We start from the raw sequence: 19,158 nt of genomic DNA, 5'->3' as shown, positions 1-19,158 counted from the left end.
GAAGAGGAGTATTTGTCAGAGCAGACCCTGATGAAGACCAAGTTTGATCTTTACGTGACTTCACATGTTTATGGTTGCTCTGCAGTTTGCAAATATTTAGAAAAGGAACTTTAGAGTGTAGGAAATGCTAGATTTTATATCAGATTGTCTAAAAGATAGATTTTTCCATAGTTTTTCTTTCTTTCCTGTTTTTGTTTTGTTTTTCTTTCTCTTTTTATTTCTTAGAATTTTGCTTCCTTTTTTCTTTCCTTTTTTCTTTCTTTGCTATTTCTTTCTCTTTTTTCTTCCACTTCTGGTTTTTCTTGGTTCCATATTTAAGGCCTCATCACTGCCACAAATGCATAGTGAACTTCAGTGATTTATCTTTTTTTGAATTGGTATTAATTCCAAACTTTTATTCAGTTTTTTAAAACACTAAAAAGAGCAATTTTTTAAATTATTTCTCATTTTCTTTGGCATTCGGACCACTTTACCTGAGAAAGTCATGCAAAACACATATGCAGAAACATTGAAAACATCTAGTCTTGTTCGTACAAAAACGATATCATGTTAACGTCTCGTCATGTGAGCCAATTGCATCGTTACGCTTTTCAACAAAACCCATTTTAAGTCGGATCTATTATTAAGTAACGTTTTTTTTTCCCACAAATTAGTTGCTGCTGCTGAAATGTTCTGTCTGTCAAGCTGCTATATCTGATATTTGTCCCAGAAAGTGGGACGAACCGTCTCTCAGTGACGGGCTGATTCTTACAAAATGACTAAATATTAAATGGGATCTTCAGGCACTTGTTCATCGCAGCCTGTCACAAAGAGACAACTTGTTCCCATTTGCTGCATATTTCTTCGCTGCATTTCTGTTCCTCTTTAAAGCCAGGACTTTTATACACTTTTGATCTGCGGTCGTTTTTTTTTTTTGTTTTTTTTTTAAGCCTGTCACTTCCTTTCTATCTGTACATTTTAAGCGAACTTTGAAAGAGAATATGCAGCGTCGGTCTGGAAGATGCTTTTAAAAAAATATATATATATATACGATTAAGATCATCTGGTTCATTTCGGATTTTCATTTAAAAGTAATTATTTTAAGCTAATGCTTGCCTGCCTGTGTCTTCTCCCAGACTTTTTGTGGAGATCTTGAACAGCTGCTCAGATTGTGATGAGATCCAGTTTAAGGAGGATGGCAGCTGGGCCCCCATGAGGTCTAAGAAGGAAGTGCAGGAGGTCTCCTCAGCTTCCCTTAACAACGGCCTGGATGGTGAGTTTTGTGCGATGGGAAGTGAAAGGCATGAGAGGAGACTAGAAGCCACTTCAGCTAAGAGTAAAAAGTTGCTAAAAAAAACCACACAAAAAAAACACATTCACTTTTATCCTCTGCTATTTGGTTTGCATTGTCTGTTTTAATTTGCCAAATCGTTGGTAATATTACTTCTGAACAAACTGCCTTTTATGCCAACAAACACCCTACGGTTCATGTTCAGATGAGTTTTCTGAGCTTTAGAGAGCCTTCGGGGTTTTTTCAGGTTCCTTTCTCCGTAAATCCCGACACAAACCGAGACGTCTGTGCTTCCCCTCAGGCTCCTGTCGGACGTCTGAAGGCTCAGATCAGCACAGCTCCTCGTCCTCCAGCCACAGCGACAGCAGCCACAGCAAAAAGGTGGAAGTGATCGACCTGACACTCGACAGCTCCTCGGACGAAGAAGAACCAGATTCCCCGCCGCCGCCTCCTCCTCCTCTTCCTCCTCCTCCGCCTTCCTCTGCAACACTTCCTCCTCCAGTCAAAAGAGCGTGTCCGTCTCTGTCTCCGACCTCGCCGCCTGTCATAAACAAAGGGTGAGTCAACCACAGAAGCAGGGGTGGACGTTTATCGCTTCGTTTATCACTTATTGGGAAAAACAATTCTTATCACGGTAAAAATTTAGATTTATTTTTGTCATGATAAATTCTAATTGATGATGCTCTGCCAGATTAACATTCATGAGGACTCTGCTGCTTCATTTGGCCTTGATGAATCTTGCGTTGGTGTTTGGAGCTCGGTGCAGGGTGCAGCACGCTGGCTTTACACCCAGCATTCTGCACAAAGTGAAAGCGTGACGGTCGGTGCAGCAGTCCTCTGACCTTGTTGTGTTTTCGGTGTGCATGCTCTCTGCAGGGTGTTGAACCTGCACCACCAGGCCTCTCCCGTCAGCCGCACCCCCAGCATGCCAGCCATGGACACCAACTACATCCCTCCGGTGCCCCCACTCATCCAGGACTACAGGCCCTACTACCACACCCCCAACGACCTGTCAGGTAGCAGCCCCACTCACTCAGGAATCCACGTTTTCCTTAAATATGGAAAATATCTGTTGATCTAAACTTTATTCCCTGTCCCGTTGTCATGCTCTTTTCTTCTCTCTGGCCTTCCTTCCTCTTGTTCCCTTCCTGTCCATTTTTCTCTCCTTCCTTTCTTTTTCTTTCTTTTTTCCTTATATGGTCACCTCTCTGTGCCCTTCCTGTCTGGTGTCCTTCCTCTCTTTGTTTCCCTTGTTTGTGTTTTTTCTGCTGTACTTCTTCCATCTTTCTTTCTGTCTTTTCTTCTTAAACTGTTTCTTGTTGTTTCTTCCATACCTCCATTGGCCCTGACCTCATTATTTTTTACCTTTTCTGACCGTCTATCTTAATTTCTTTCCCTCCTCCGTCATGTCTTCCCTTATTTCTTCCCTTCTTTTTATTTCTGTCCTTTCTTTCTTCCCTTCCTCCCTTGTTTCAGTTTCTTCTTACTTTCTTGTACTCTTACTTAGTTTTCTAGAAAGTTTGTAATCTTGAAAAGTATAAATATGAACAACATGAATGAACCTTATCTGGAAATTTTGGACCAATTAAACAATAGCTGTCAGGCACCACAGAAGAAGAACGCTTTGGACCGATGACTTAAGAATGAGCTGCACAAGGTTTTTGTTTTCGTGGGCGGGCGAACCTGATGTGAGACCCGTCCACAAAACACTCGTGAACTTTTCACTTGAGGATTTCCACTTCACTTTTGAACCATTTTCGCCTGCAGGTTTACGCCATCTTCCCGTTTCTAGACGTAATCAACACCAACTTTCCTTTGTGCTTACTTTCCAGAGTTGAACTTCTTCTCTTTTCTTCAAGGAGACAATCATCAGGTATGTTCAACCGTGTTCTGTGTCACCTAACACAGGAATACCCCACGTTCCTTAAAAACTTTGATTTTTTTGTTTTTGTTGTTATTAAATCGCCCTCTCTACTTTCACCATATAAAGCCAGCTGCCAATGGGTTCTCAGTGACGAGATGTTCCCCGTCATAAAAAAGAAATTATTTAAAAAGACATATCCTAATTCTGAGTAAGCCACTTAAAATTTTAATTTGACATGTCTGAAACCTGATGATGGGGGGAGAGCCTCACATAAAATCCTTCCTGTACTCTGTGTTCCCTTTTTTTTTTTTACTGCTTTTACTACTGGCTCTTAGTCTCAATCCATACAGGGAGCCGTGAGAGCAAAACCTTTGATAAATGAAAGTCATCCGGTGCAGAAGAAACATTGGGGCACTTAGCTGAAAGTCGTGCGATATCCTGCTGCTTTCGCTACGCCGTATCAGTGTCAGAGATTTCTGCTGCCAGCCTGAAACAATGAAGCTGAAGGGATTTTAAATTTGACTCATGGTGCTGGAAATGTTTCGTCTAACATGTCACGCTTGAAAGAGAAGACGGTCAGAAGCAAATGGCTTAATTATATTTAACACCAAAATATTGTCAACTGTTTCCTTTCTTTGTTTTTTTTTTTATACATTAAAGGTGTTCAAAGTGGGGTGCGGCTGCCATTTGCCACAATTCAAGAATATATTAGATCGAAACTACGACTTTTATATTGAAATCTATTTTTAAAAAAAGTTAAATGCAACACAAAGTGATCGTCTTTTTCTTGTTTTCTGCTTTCTGTGGTGACTATGAACACGTCTACTCTAAAGTACACCTTGGTGCACCCAAATCTGCTTTTAATTGTTGCAGTAAAACTTGAATACAGGAAGCGTTTTCAAATGAAGACTGACCTGCATCCTGTTTTTAATGCTAAAAATGGACAACGTTTTTATTTCACTTTTCCTCATTCGAACCCAAAATGGCAATAAGCGAACGGGATGCCTTTCGTTAACCTAAAGTTTTGGATCTACGATACAGTTCCAACAAAAGAGTCGGATTACTTTATTTAGTTAAAACAGTTCATGCGTAGCTGGTTGCTGAGAAGGTGCAAAAAAAATTAGTTTTGGTCATTTCAGTTTTTAAAAAATTATATATTTTTTTTGTCCTGTGAGTATTTTTGAGCTGACGATTTTGACCGACATGACAAAAAGAACACACACACACACACACACACACACACACACACACACACACACACACACACACACACACACACACACACACATATATTTACATAAAATGCTGTCCCACTAACAGCTCTTCCTCGTTGCCGCCCTGCAGCATTACAACATGGTCATGGCGGCGGCGGCGGCCGCCTCGGCCTCAGAGGACCACGAGCTTCTCCTCAACCGCTTCCTGCCCTACAGCACCTCCTCGTCGGCCTCCCAGCTGTTCCTTGACCAATCAGGTACCCCCTCGCTGACGGCGCCGACCAACGGGGTGAGCAACGCGGGCGGCGGCGCCGGCTTGATCTCATCCAGTAGCCTTCGAGACACTCACTCCACACACTCGTCGTCTTCGCACTCGTCCTCACACCCCTCACACACACACCCCGGGGTGGTGGCCAGTCGAAGCAGCGCCGAAGCGGCAGTGGCAGCTATCTACGGCGGGATACCTGACGTCATATCGCTGGACTGACCCGAGGCGGGGGGTGACGCTCTGGGTCCAGTGTGAATCCAGTACCACGCCGGACCCAGTGCTGACCGCAGGGGAAACTTTTTTTTTTTTTTCTTGTTTTGCTCCAGAGATTAGACCGGCCCCAAGTCATCAAACTCTGTCAGCCTTTTTGGAGCCATAATGTGGAGAAAAGCACTAAATATCTGAGTGGGTGACATCACTTTAAGGGAGGGGGAAAGGAGAGAGATGCGGACTTGGTGTTACTGACCTCAGATGAGAAACCAGTCCGGCGTTTGGACCACCTGATCTTTACTGGTACAAACTTGGCACAAACAGCGGAGATGCTGCCCGAGTGGAAAAAAAACACAAGGTTGGAGGGTTCCTTATTGTTTTTTTTGTTTTGTTTTGTTTTTTCCTTTCTACAAAAACAAGGCGCAGCACCGTGACCAGAGAACAAAATCTATTTTCCTCTTTTACTTTTCTATGTCAGGAACGTTTTCAGTGTTGTGAGCTGCTTCTGTCGCAGTTTCCAGGTGGAGGACTGGACCTCCTTTCCCTTCAACACCTGCTGCCATGTTTGCTTAACTTTCCATCCGCATCTCCAACGGCAACCACGTTCCTTTTTTTTTCTCCCTCTTTGACCTCATGTCCAGATTCATTGTGTATTTTTTTCCTCTATAATGAGACTGAATTAACAGTTGAATCATGTTGTAGTAGATTTAATATTCTTTTTAACTTATGTATGATATTTAAACAGTGAAATATGCATTCCCCCTTGACTTTCAGGTTGATTCTGTGTTGGTTGTTTTCACTCCTTGTAAAGAATCTGCCGGCATACAGCATTTAAACTGTCGAAGCTATTTATACTTGCCAATTTAGACTTTTAGCTGGAAGATTTTTTTTTTTTTTTTTTGCACAATGCCAAAAAGTAGGTACTAATATGAAAGTGATCTGAGTGCTGTTGAATGTGTGTGTGTCAGTGTTTTCAGTCCGTTTCTCCGGGTTCAGCGTGTTGCTTCGCGTCTCTTGCGGCTGACTGTTATAAAAGGATTTTCCGGCGAAGCCGTCGTAGCGACGCCGGGCCTTTTGAAGACACAGGCGTCCACAGCATGCGACCAAGCTTAAAGCAGTGCCTGTTTATTACGTGCGCGTGTTTGAGGAACCTTAAAGTAATGTCTTAAAATCGTCACTTTTTTTTGCATCTGACGTTTTTGAACCGGTCTATCCGCTCCACACCCATCCGGGGGGAGGGGGCGAGTTGAGTCGGGACGGAGCGCTTGCGGTAGACGTCTTGAGAAGTGAAAGACGGCGGCCTCGGAAGGTCAACGCGGGCTCCGCTCCGAATTAGGCGGTTTAAAAATGCATGGCCTGTCAGGAGAATGCCTTGAGTGTTGCAGCAAAGCGCGTTCGCTGTTTTTCACGCATGGTTTGCTCGTGAATGTACTCCTCTTTTTTTTTCTTTTTTTTTTTTTTTTTTAAACAACACACACTTTCGTTTGTCGTTATCGAAGCCGTGTTTCTCCGTCATCCTTTAAATGTTCCCAGCGTCTGGCGTTATGAGCGTCTCTTTGACGTCCCGCTTCCAGGCGCCGGAGACAGGCAGCGCCTAATTATTCCAGGGATCATGAGATAATGGGCTCTGACAGCGGCTCCCGTCGGCTCACCTCCCTCCTCCCGCCGCCCCGTCCCATTCCGTGATATCCGGACGGGGATTTGACACGGGGTGACCTCCTCCTCCTCTCCCCTCTTCCATCCACTTGGCATTTCTAACTTCATTCCCTGCTCTTCTCATGGGAACCAACTCCTGCCTCTCCGTATGACTCCATCATCTGCTGGAACAAGTTCTTTTAGTGTATTTCCTGTGTTGTGCAGTATTTTATTTATTTCGTATCATTCGTGTCTATATATTGAATTTTTATTTTATTTTATTTTTTACAATTTGCTCAGTGGCTTGAAGCGCGTGTGAGTCACTGTCATGTGGGAGCCGGTTGTGAAAAGATTTTATTTAATATGCGTTGAATAATTATTTAGCAGCAGCTCGACTACTCAGAAAGGTGTTGTGATGATTCTCTAGGGAAATAAATGCCACCGTGCATTTTACTCGGTAGCAGACTCTGGTAATCCTTTTATGGGCACAAAGCGAATGCTTAATTAATTCATGCATGATTAATTGTTTCTTTTGAATTAATTGTGTTAATGCAGCGATGTAGAAAGGTGTGCTGAAAAAAAACAAACAAAAAAAGAAAATAGGCTGCACAACCAGAAACCCAGCAGAAAAATCCAAATATCAGGTAGTTTTCCGAGACTCCCATCAGCCTCAGCTGTTTGGCTGATAATAACGTAAAGGATAAAGATGAGACACGTTAAACACGCTAGTAGGCATGGGGCTGGTTTCCACTATGTTTCATATCCTCTTAATTTGAAAGTGCAGAGGGGAAGTGCCTGTCTGTTTGGAGCAGGTGTGGGAACTAGCGCCACCTATCTCTTTCTGTGTTAATGCTGTTTTGAAGCTGCAGTTGGAAAGTACAAGTTGCTCTTAAACAGACAACTCAAACAGTCATTTTCTGTGCATAAACTCTCAAAGTACCATGAAATTTATCAAATGTTTTATTCTATGTTTTGGCCAAATGGACCATTATTTATGTCGCATTTCTGAAATCTGTACAAAGTTTTATTTTCCAAATCAATGTTTCAAAATAAACCCTAGAAAACCGATACTTAAAATAAATGTAGCTAGTTATTACCCACCTCTGGTTCCAATAAGTGAAGCATAAAAATAGTTGGTCGTTTATCCAAACGAGTCTTTAATTGGGACATTTACCACAAACCAAAACAAGAGAATACTCACTTTTCTGCTCACTAATAAAAAGTAAACATAAAAAAACATCTCAGGAAAAAAAAAAAGACAAAGCATCACCACAAATAAACACAGCACTGAGCTTTTTATTTTCACCCTTCATTAAGACAAACATATGGCTTAATATGTTTCACACAATCAGTTGAAAAAAACTGTCAGGGTGCTCGCAAAACAGTTTTTAAAAGTGTTGTTAGTAAATTATTAAGCGTGCAATTTGATTTTTAAGTCATACAGATAATTTAAAAATGTATCCTAACATGTGGCTTATGATACAAAAAAGCTGAGAATTTTTTTTTTATTATTATTTTCCTAAATCTTTCAAATTAGCAGTTCAGACAATATTCGATTATGTATTACGTTGAGCTTTAAACGGTGATGTGCAACTTATCAAAATCAAAGTGGCAACTAAAGCATGTTGTAAGAAATATTTTTATTTTATTTTATTTTTTGCTTTTTAGCGTTATTTTAAAGTGATTAGATTATTTTTTATATATTTTTAAGTAAATAGCATAGTGAACACTGTGGGATTTTATTCCAGGTTGCCATAGTGTGAGACTCCCCCATGCCTGCAGGCCACGCGTCGGTAAACAGCCGTCTCATTTTTAGATCCGCCTTGTACATATTCACACCAGCTCTGCCCGTTTACCTCATTTTACCATCTGGCACCGGTTCAGGGTTTCTCTGTTCGCTCTTCAACAATACTGAAAAATACATTGAGAGAGCCTGAAAAGCTCCTGTCTGCTTTGAACTACAGCCGAAAGAGCTGTTTGTATCCGAGTTTTGTTTTGAACGCTGAGAGGCAGCCAGGCTATCCTCCTCCTCCTCCTCCAACATCCTTTGTAAAATAGAACAAAATACAAAAAAAAAAAAAAAAAAATCTCCATTTGAGAATTTTATTAAACTAAAACAGGACATTGTTCCTAAATAAAACATTTTAAAACCAGCTTCATTTGGCCTGAGAAGCAAAGCAGAGTCCTGCTGGGCTTCTGGATGGAGCTGCAGAGAGTTTCAGACCATCAAGGAGTCGGTTAATCATTAATTGTTAAGCTGATCATTCAGACTCATAGACAGCATGTGCCTTTATTATAAAGCGTTACCAGATTCCTGTTGCTCCCCCCTCCCCTCCCGTGTTGGGATACTTGACGAGACAGTCACTGTAACTGAAAGCATTTGATTGCGGCTTAATTTATTGAAGCTTCTGTCCTCACGCTCGTCATGCTGCTGACTTCATGACGGCCAGGGGGCGCCAGAGCAAACTGTGTTGAATGTGTTTCTGTTAAAGTGCTCTAACGTCACAAGGTTCTGTGTTGGATTACCAAAAACGACAAAGTTGGATCTCCTCCTGGTTTCCCTCCAATGTTGTCATTATTATTATTATTATTATTATTATTATTATTATTATTATTATTATTATTATTAATACTTTTTAAATAACTTGTTAATTTATTAAAAATAAGTTATTATTTTTTATTAAAAATAATAAATTAGTTCACTTTAACAGGGAACTCTGGGAAAGCGGCTCCTCTATTTGGTCATCCTCACCCTAACTTAAAGGGAAAAAAGTGTTTATATTCTGTCAGTATGGGAAAACCCTGAAAACTGAACGTTCGATGTCCGCTCGTATGCTTCCGGGTTTTTTTTGTTTTTTGTGTGTGTGTGTGTGTGTGTGTGTGTGTGTGTGTGTGTGTGTGTGTGTGTGTGTGTGTCACGCGCGCGTGTGTGTGTGCGTCACTTCAGAGCGAAAGGAATAAAAATAATTTATATATTTTTTAGAAAACGAAAGTTATAAAACAAAAAAAAACAAAGAAAAAAAAGACGACTGTGGCCAATAAAGAGTCTCACACAGCAGAATGATCTCCTTAGACGGACTCGAGTCGACATCTGCACTCACTGCCTTATTGACAGGTTTCACAGCTCCAATCTGAGAGAAAGAAAAACTTGTTTTAACAAAAAAGAAAATAAATAAAAAAGGCTTTTCATGGAGGGAAGGAGGAAGACGGTGTACAGTAGACCCATGTCAGTTTGTACAAATATACCAAGTGAAAAAAATATTTATTACCTGCATTGGAAGAAATTGTTTACTTATTGAATGTTACTTGTTTATGTAGAAAAGTAGATGTAATAAAATGCATTCTGCTACATTGGTGTGTTTCCATTTATTTCAGGAGATTTTTTTTTTTTCATTTAAAAAAATAAGCTAATTTATCTCTAGCTGAAAAGTCGCTGCTCAGTTGATTTAGTCTTATTTCAATCTTACCCAAACAATTGGTAAGATTTTCTACTGGTGTTTTCCTTCATCGTGTCCATCCTTCATTCTTTTCTTCCTTTCTCTCTTTCCTTTATGTCCATCGTTACATTTTCCTCCCTTCTGTTCATCGTTTCTGTCCTTACTTCCTTTCTGTTTTTTCATGTTGTTCACTTGATCATTTCTTCTTTCCAACTTCCTTCCTTTCATGTGTCCTTTCTTGTTCCTTTTCCTTTCTTCCTTCCAGGCTCTCTTTTTTTTGAGATGTAATATAATAGTGAATTTTGTATTTTGAATGTAAAGCACTGAAAATTGGACTTGGAGTTGAGTCTGGAAACGTCTGGGCATTTTTACAGAGATGAATGTATATGACCCTTCGCTGTCGTTTGGCCACTGGGTGGCAGCAGTGAGTTGTTGATGAACTTTCAGTTTATTTTGAAGGGGACTCACTCAGTTACACATCCAATGTGCGTCTTAGCGGCTTCAGGTACGACATGTCTAACAATGTCATCATCATTTATCCATTAGATGTAAACAAAACCATTTATGCTTTTTTTTTGTTTTTGTTTTTTATGCTTATGGAGAAGATGATTTACGTTCGTTTGCGCGCAAGCCTGATGGATTCAGCCTGCATGATGCTCACCAATGAGCATCTAACCCCACCCATGGTCTAAAACAGAGAGAGAGAGAGAGAGAGAGAGAGAGAGGCGGTGGGTGGAACTGTCCTGTCACCAGGAGCTGCAGGCTGTCATATTAGACGATTGTGCGTCTTCAAGAGGAGATGAGAAGTTGGGATGGCAGCACTCCAAGCTCCGGCTCTGTTTGGGAATAAACGTTCAGGCGTTTAAATTAAACCTCCCTCCAGATGCTGACAGTATGAGTGAAGTCAATGAGAGCGTCTTTCTGAACAGGTCACTGAGGCCGGACCTCTTCAGCAACCTGGAGGACATCGACGTGACGGCTGACGGAAGTCCGGTCCTCAGATTCCTCATCTGCCTCGTCTACTCCGTGGTGTGCGCCGCGGGGCTGGTTGGCAACCTGCTGGTCCTCTTCTTCATCAGGGTCACACAGGAGCGCAGGAAGTCCAGGGTCAACTTCTTTGTGCTTAACTTGGCGGTGACGGACCTGCAATTCGTCCTCACGCTGCCCTTCTGGGCCGTGGACACCGTCATGGACTTTAGCTGGCCGTTCGGAGACGCGATGTGCAAGATCATCCTGTCGGTCACCGTCATGAACATGTACGCCAGCGTCTTCTTCCTCACCGCCATGAGCGTGACCCGCTACTGGTCGCTGGCCTCGGCTCTGAAGAACCGAACCGTGCAGAGGTCGTGCTCCGCCAAGTGGGTGTGCGCGGTCATCTGGACTCTGGCGACCGTGGCCACCGCGCCGACGTCGATTTTCTCCACGGTCACCAACGTGACGGGAGAGAAACTGTGCCTGCTGAGGTTTCCGGGCGGCCAGTACTGGTTGGCGGTGTACCACATCCAGAAAATAGTCGTGGGTTTTGTTCTGCCCATGTCCATCGTGTCGGTCAGCTACTTCATGCTGCTGCGCATCATCCGCAAGCGCAGCATGAAAACCAGCAACCCCAAACGGAGATCCCAGGTGACCAAGTCCATCACCATCGTCATGCTGTCGTTTTTCTTCTGCTGGATGCCGAACCACGCCATCACCCTGTGGAGCGTCCTGGTCAAACTGAACTTTGCCAACTGGGACAGTGCGTATTACATCGTCCACACGTACGTGTTCCCGCTCACCGTGTGCCTGGCGCACACCAACAGCTGCCTGAACCCGATCATTTACTGCCTCATGAGGAAGGAGTTTCGGGACAAACTGCGGGGTCTGGTCCGCAGGACATAGTGGTTTTAAAGGCTCAGGGAGCGACTTAATGACGCGCGTAATGTGTTCGGCAAACTGTAACCAAGGCGCACTGGATGCGCAAATCGGAACCCATCAGCACGCTTCTTGTCGCTCATTTTTATGATAAGATTGTTCTGACTCGTTCAGAGCTACATGAATGTTTTACGTATAAAGAAATTAATTTGCTACTTTGCTTCGTGAATATTTATGCGTAATAAAAACAGTCGTCCACGGGTCGTGCGTAAAAGCGCATCACAATCATCTGTAGGTTTGTGCTTTTGGTATTACTGGGCTGATTATGTGTGGTCAGTCGCTTTCCATTTTCATCTGTGAATGTTTTAACTATAAGTGCATTTATAGAAAGCTGATGAAGCCGTGCGCATCAGTTTTCTCCCCACAACAAAAAGAAAAACATCAGAGCTAAAATGATTGTTGTAAATAGGTAGCAAAACCTCATGTGTCCCAATAAAACACAGCAAGTTCAGACTATTTATTTATTTATTTATTTATTTATTTATTTATTTATTGTCCAAGTGTCTTAAAGAGCGATGACAATTGCATCTTTTTGCTTTAGTCAAGGTTTGATCTGATAGAAACAGCTAATAAAATCTGTGTGAAACAGCTGAAACATACGCAGTACGCAGCGGAAATAGTCTTTCAAATGAGCACCGATTTTCCCCTCAGTGTCACACATCACAGGGAATTAGCTACATGTACGCGCAAAACGCGTACATGTAGCTAAAGGACTGTGTTAGCCATTGACTGAACAGAATGCATAATGAAATGACTTGACTAGAAAGAGACCAATTACCAACAGCCTCATTTTGTGCCACATTCAGTGCTGCTTTTTTTCTTTCCTTTTTTTTATTAAAAAAGGACTCCCTTTATTTAAAAAAGACTTTTGTTACCTTCACTGACTACCTGACACCCTTAGCTCATTTACCTCAGAGAGATTTTTCTGACTCATTTGAACTGAAGCAAAAAATTACACACACATGAAAAAGCATGTAAGTACTGATGTCCTTCCATTTGGGTTGTTTGTTACCACTTCTTTACAAATTAGTCTTTTCAAGTGTAAAGGTCTTTGTAAATTAATTTTCCATCTAATCTTAACCTGTTAAAGTCACTCCCTTCGAGGCCAGGCATTCTTTTGGAAAATGAAAAAGAGTAGTTGGTAAATAACTGATGACTTGCCGAGCATACGCACACGCACACACATACACACACACTGGAAGTGAAATAATTAACCAGGCACTAAATCAGTTCACGTTAATGAAACATGGCTGAGGACTGGGAGTGGATGAGAGTCATCAGAGGAAGAGCAGAAAGTGTTCATGCACGTTTGTCACGTCACGTCCACAAACTTCAATATGGTTTACGGATGCTTCATGATGATGCGTAGTTTTTAATTTAATTTGTTCACTACTGAAGGAAAAGGAAAAGCGGGGAAAAAAGGAAAATGTTCGTTTGTATTAAACCCCCTCGAATAATTTTTCGCTACATTTCCAATAACTACCACATAAGAAATTGCTCTGATCTAAGCCATTCTTTTCACAGCTTTGGCTGTGTGTTTAGAGTCACAGTTTTGCAGAAATGTGAATATCTGCTGCAGTCTTGCACTGTTGCATACATTTTTAATTTTATTTGGGGGTGAGGGGGATTTTCACCTGTGAATCTCTGCAGCTCCTCCAGAGTCGTGTACCTCTCTGCTGCTTATGGCCTGTCAGTTCAGGCGAACAGGAACGCTTGGGTTCGTCCACAGTTTCTGCTTTCAGCTGACGGCTTGAGCAGAGTTCCGTAGGACGTTCAGCGCTTTCTGAAGTGCTTTAAACTTCCCTTCAACTGTCTGCTGCGCTCCTCGGTCTTCATTATGCTGTTTGTTCTCTAATTCTCTCCAACAAACCTCCGAGGCTTCAGAGGTTGTTTGTTGCAAGGCTGTGAAATATGAAAGAACACACAGAGACTTACAAAATATGGGGTAAATAATTGTGAGACATAATCCCTAGTCAAGTACAAAACAAAAAAAAAAACATGGCTGTAAAAGCAGCTACTGTCCAAAGCAAGAGAAAGGACCACAATCATACTCTGAAACCCCAGACCAACACCTTTTCCTTCATGCTTTGCTTCCAGAGAGTCTGACATTCAGCTGAAAATAAATGTTCAATTAATTTAGTTGATTTCTGAAGGTCTTTGTTGTGTTTTTCTTTAGGCAATGACTTATTTTCATTTCTTTACTAACATCTAACGCGAAATGCATGTCGTTTCAGCATTTGACTGATGGCATCCTGTTATAAAGATGCATCTAATTTGTTTGGATCAGTCTGTGAGAAATGCCTCAGATTTCAAGTTTGACGAGCACCTACAGCAACTTTATTTATTAAAACGTGAGATGAAGTAAATGAGAAAATAGCAGGATAATCCTTTTTAAGCTTGTTAGAAATAGAGAAAAGAAAACGTCAGACTGAAATATACCATTTAGGAAGTGACTGGAGAATCTGGAGTTTATCACATCAGACAGAAAACTGGACCAAAAATCAGAATTTGTGTCCAGATGTAAAACATTAGGGTACAGCTGTCCCTTTCTCTCTGTCCTTGCACTGTGAAGTACAAGAGAGATAGACCAGTGAGTTGTGAGCTGCTCCACTGTGCAACACCAAAGGGACTCTGTCATAATTTTTCGAGCTGCAAAATTGATGAAAATGTGTAAAGGCAGGGAAGAGCCATCAGATTTTCATCCGCTCCGCCATCTGGAAACTGGCTGATTTGCGAGGTCTTAATTTTTCCTGCATGTCGGTCTCGGATACCCTGTCATCAGAGTAAAAGCTTATCCAGACCAGAATATGAAACAAGCAAAACGTCCACAACTCACCCGCAGCCTCGCAGATCACGTCACTGCAGCAGCACAGGACCATCTTGATGCAGAGCAGGGACAGCCGAAACCTAGAGGAGGGCTATAAACGTCCTCCTGGAAGCTTTAAGGCCCGTTCCTAAAGTAAATCGTGAGAAAGGATTTCCAGATCTGAACTCCGAAGGTTAAAGTTGCCGGCACGATTTTTCTTTTCGAACAATCAGAGTCACTTCACATGAAGTTTCTGACCTAAATAGCATGTCTTTTAGTCATGTGTGTGAGAACACTGCATGAATTTCAGGAAAAAGTGGTGACCGAAAAAAAAAGAAAAACACAGAATTGGTTTGTAAACAGGACCAGCTCAAACTATGACAACCATCTGCGATTATTTGGGCAAAATTGTTTCGAAAACATCTGGTCTGGTCAATGATTTATCAAGTTCAAAAATTTTTTTTCCCCTGCTACAAATATCCACTAGGCTGGTAGATTCATAATCTCAGCCCTACCAGTAAACGTCGCTGATCAGGATCAAACTCTAAACTAGTAAAATTTCACTCTTTTGCAACTGGAACATAACTTGTATGCTTCAAAAACATCACAAGCTTCTTGTCCACCGCTTTGCCTCCTCGTGCCAGCTGTAACTACGGTGATGTAATCATCCTAAATGCACAAAAAGTATGTTTTTTTTTTCTAGTGAACTTTAAAGAAGAAGAAGAAAAAAAGAAAAACCAGTTGAGGTAGAAATCTATAGTTCATTACCCACTCGGTAAACATTTATTAGTGGAAAAATTCACAGCCGCATGGCGTTTTAAAAAAGGTCTGCAGTTAAGAGATTGTTTTTCAGCAGTTTGTTTCTCAGACTAAAGTTTCTTGAGTAGCTGCTGATAGCAAATGAGCCTCTGAGCTCTTTCAAAGTGCCATATAAAGAGCCGAAAGCAGTGAAACATCTGGTGTTTTGTCTGCCTCCTAAACTCCCCTATATTAACTCGGGAAGAAAGTATTGTGTTGAGCCATTCTTTGGTCCCCGAAGAAACTGTATAGGCTCTGCTTTTTCCTTATTCATGAGAAGCTCATTGAGAATGCCTCTTGTTTAGACCACGATTTGGTATTTTTTAAATCATGTGATTGTTGTGGCTCTAATTTCATCATATGTAATTGCATTAAAAAGCACACAATTAAACTGAACATCTGTGTCCAAGGTGAATCCATGCAAATTTCTGACGAGATACGTTTCATAAAAATAACCACAAGGACAAACTCAGAAGCCAATACTTTCATCTTTATTAATCTTGTTCTCATCGTTTAAATACATTTTTCTTCTGTAAAATCTCAGAACGAAAACACTGACCAGGAGTGTCAAAGCCTGACTTAATTTAAAACAAATACACAACAAACCATTGTATTTTTTAACTCATTGTTATCATGCATTGTTTAGTTGCTGCTCCTGTTTCCAGTTTTCCTAGAAACAAATTGAAATTAAAAAAAAGGAGGACGTGTGAAACTTTACACATTCATTGATTTTTAATGGCCAATTTATAAATGTCTAAAATAAATGTAGTCAAAATTTAAAAGGGGAAAAAAAAAGTCAACCCAGCACCCTGCATTGACGTAACTGCAGTATGAAATGGCTTTCATCGGGTCAGGACCTGAATCCACAACCATATCGGCTCAACGAGGCTCAGCTTAACGTCCAAGTCTGACCTTGAAAATCACTGCGTGTGTGTTTTTCTTTCAATTTTTCATCCAGTGGCAGCTCTGCTCTGTGTGTAGGTGATATAAAGTATATGGTGGCTTAATGAGCTCTCCTCTCTGTTGTGATTAGGAGGAATGACCTTTAAAGAGCATCATAATCATGTTTTATTCTGATGGAAACGTAAACGTGTTGTAACGAACGTAACCCTCAGATCTGCTTCAATCTAAGAGTTATTATTATTATTATTATTATTATTAACATGAAAAAAAATATTTTTATGACTGTCAACTTGTCAACTCCTTTTCCAACTTTAACATTTTAAAAAGGAAATGCCAAACAGTTTTTGTTACCTTACTGAAGTCAAGCAACTTCTTTAAAAAACTGAGGAGTCCTTTCTTTATGGCTCAAGTTTTTTTTTTTGTGTGTATTTTTATGTATTTTTTAAAACTGTCGCTATGGTGTGGTAGTATATTATGAGACAGACAATCTGTGCAAAAATATGTATACACGAATGTGATTGGCGGCACTAAGACCCTCCTCCTGGCTCTGATCGATCATTTCTGACCGAGCGGTGTATTACTGCAGATGGCAGTAGGACCACAGGGAGGAAGCAGAGGAGCTTAATTTTTTCCCTCCCACAGATTATGTGTCTTAAAAATATACTTTCACAACATAGTGACAGCTTTGAGAATATATAAAAAACACATATTTTTCTATCAATGTCACAAACTGCAGCTTTAAAATGAGACGGTGATTAAATCCCACAGAAGGTGACTCCTGAGATTGTTGCTACTTAGTGTTTAACACAATGTTCTTCTTCATCAGCTTATACTGACAGGGTGTACCTGAACGTTTTTTTTACAATTTCTTCCTGCTATCCACGTAAATGTCTGTATGAAGCTCCTGTTGGGTTATGCAAACTCCATTCAGGTTAGTGTAAGTCTGCAAGGGATACATGTAACTCTGTGATGCAATGTCCTGTGAAGCGGGGGAAACCTGGAGCTGGGGGGCTAAGCTGACTCACAGGTGTACAAGGCCAAGTTTCAGACTTCAGCATCAGTGGTCTTAAAGTTATTCTGCATTGGAGTTTTTTTTCTCACTATTTTTAACCATTTACTTTTATATTTATTGCTTTGACGTACAGGACAGAGGGCGGTGCGGTGCCAAAGTGTTTTCAGGCTGAATAAAGTAAACAGAAACTACTCCAGGTGGTCAGGGACGATGCTGCGTCCCTCCTCCAGCACACATGAATGAAACGAGTGGTATGTTACCAAGCATTTGCTAAACTTTGCTAAAGAGGTCATTCGGTTAGTCTAAAACCTGCAGGACAGATTTCAGAACTAGCGTTGCAGACCCCTGATCCACACGAGCAAGAGAAAACTTCAAAGACATAACTCCAGCTCTTTGGAATCAAGTTTATCCTTGTTTTTATTTTTATTTGATTTTATTTATTTTCTTTAGGAAGAGAAATGTTTAGTCGGACCTGTAGAACACCATCCAATCCAGTGTGGCGTAAGAAATGTTTTTGCTCTGGGGTGTTTTCCTGTTTTGAGTTCAGGCTAATTTTACAGTACTGTGAAGAAAAACAAAAAAATCCAAAGAGCCTTTTTTTGTTTTTCCTCATCCAAAACCCTGAATGCTGGATCTTAGACGGGTCGTCCAGTTGACATTATGACCCAAAACTTACTGCCAACGCAACAAAGGAGTGATAACAGAAAAATCACAACAGTATTAGAACCTCAACTCTACAGAAAGTCGTAAAGAGTCCAAGCTTTTAATTGCTAAGCTAGCTCTGACTGTTGTGTTCAAGCCTGCTGACCAAATGCATGATGCATCTTTTTTTCTGTTGTACATAGAAGCAACAACTTCTTCAACCAAATTATGTTTGTTTGGCACTTATTTCAGCCAATCACATGCAAATCATTTCATATTTTGGTACTGAGTTTATGATTGATGTTCTATATAACCAAAAAAACAAAAATAACAATAAGAGAATGGTTAATGTGGGTGAGCAAAACTCAGCAGATGATCCAATTCCCGCACTCTATTGCATATCTAGCAGCTTATCATGGCCCAAAGTGATGTGTGAGACGAAGAAGGAGTTAACTCTTATGTCTTCTAACTGAGCAGAAACACACATAAACCCCCGAAAACAATCAGGTGACAGACTCTCAGGAGCAGCTCTCTCTTGAAGGACCAGTCAGGTCTCGAAAATGGCGTCTCTTGACATTTTGATAAGTGTCTCTAGTGTTTGCAGGTGTTTAATCACGACGAGGCGCTCTGGTCTAATAAAGGTCATCTCCTGAGCCATGGAGGGCGCTGACATTTGGACAAAGCATTAAAAGTGCCAATGAGGTCCGACCGCAGGACGTTAAACATGTGTCTGCTCGCTGCAGTGGAGCAAGGTGAATTAAAGGAAAACCTTAACAAATATGTTAATATGTGTTGTTGCACAAAGTGGATCTTTAATTAGTGGCTGGGTTTCCATAGTAATTAGGGATGCGCAATATATCGGCATGGACATCTATATTTGCTGATTTTAGGATTTTTTTTTTTTTTTTTTACCGTATCTGCATCAGTCTGATGAATAAAACTGGATTGATATTAACAATCAATGTCTATATCCAATATGTTGCTGTTTGCGTTTCTGAAGAGACATTGTGTGATGCAGCACAGGATTATGGGAAGCCTAAATGAAGCAGGGAAGCAACGGAGGCAGCGTGGTCGCTTTTATACGGTATCAAAAACATAGGTAAAAATTACATACATGTAATATTGGTAAATGTCAGCTATTGGTTTTAACAGCAGTATTAATATTGGATTTCGATATTGGCCCACATT

General features: G+C 41.0%; 2 protein-coding genes across 2 annotated transcripts in view; both read left to right on the top strand.

Annotated features, from left to right (window-relative positions):
* Window positions 1–9,810, top strand: part of LOC103462108 (E3 SUMO-protein ligase PIAS1-like) — a 65,638-nt gene extending 55,828 nt beyond the window's left edge. The window contains exons 9-13 of the mRNA XM_008404639.3: window positions 1,116–1,252; window positions 1,572–1,827; window positions 2,147–2,286; window positions 3,103–3,143; window positions 4,479–9,810. Of these exons, the coding sequence (XP_008402861.1) occupies window positions 1,116–1,252; window positions 1,572–1,827; window positions 2,147–2,286; window positions 3,103–3,143; window positions 4,479–4,835 (931 nt within the window). The 3' untranslated portion in view covers window positions 4,836–9,810. The remainder of the gene's footprint in view (window positions 1–1,115; window positions 1,253–1,571; window positions 1,828–2,146; window positions 2,287–3,102; window positions 3,144–4,478) is intronic.
* Window positions 9,811–10,616: 806 nt separating this feature from the next.
* rxfp3.3a1 (relaxin family peptide receptor 3.3a1) lies at window positions 10,617–13,948 on the top strand. The gene has a single exon (XM_008404640.3). The coding sequence runs from the start codon at window positions 10,793–10,795 to the stop codon at window positions 11,774–11,776; it is 984 nt and encodes a 327-aa protein (XP_008402862.1). The 5' UTR covers window positions 10,617–10,792; the 3' UTR covers window positions 11,777–13,948.
* Window positions 13,949–19,158: the final 5,210 nt, after the last annotated feature.

Source organism: Poecilia reticulata, chromosome 3 (genome assembly GCF_904066995.2).
Source record: "Poecilia reticulata chromosome 3, P_reticulata-male-v2, whole genome shotgun sequence".
NCBI classification, from domain to species: domain Eukaryota; kingdom Metazoa; phylum Chordata; class Actinopteri; order Cyprinodontiformes; family Poeciliidae; genus Poecilia; species Poecilia reticulata.
Note: the sequence above shows the minus strand (reverse complement) of the source record. Positions and strands in the feature narration are given on the sequence as shown.

Bases quoted from the DNA above. Each gene is read 5' to 3' on its own strand.
- rxfp3.3a1 (XM_008404640.3), top strand. From the start codon at position 10,793: ATGAGTGAAGTCAATGAGAGCGTCTTTCTGAACAGGTCACTGAGGCCG.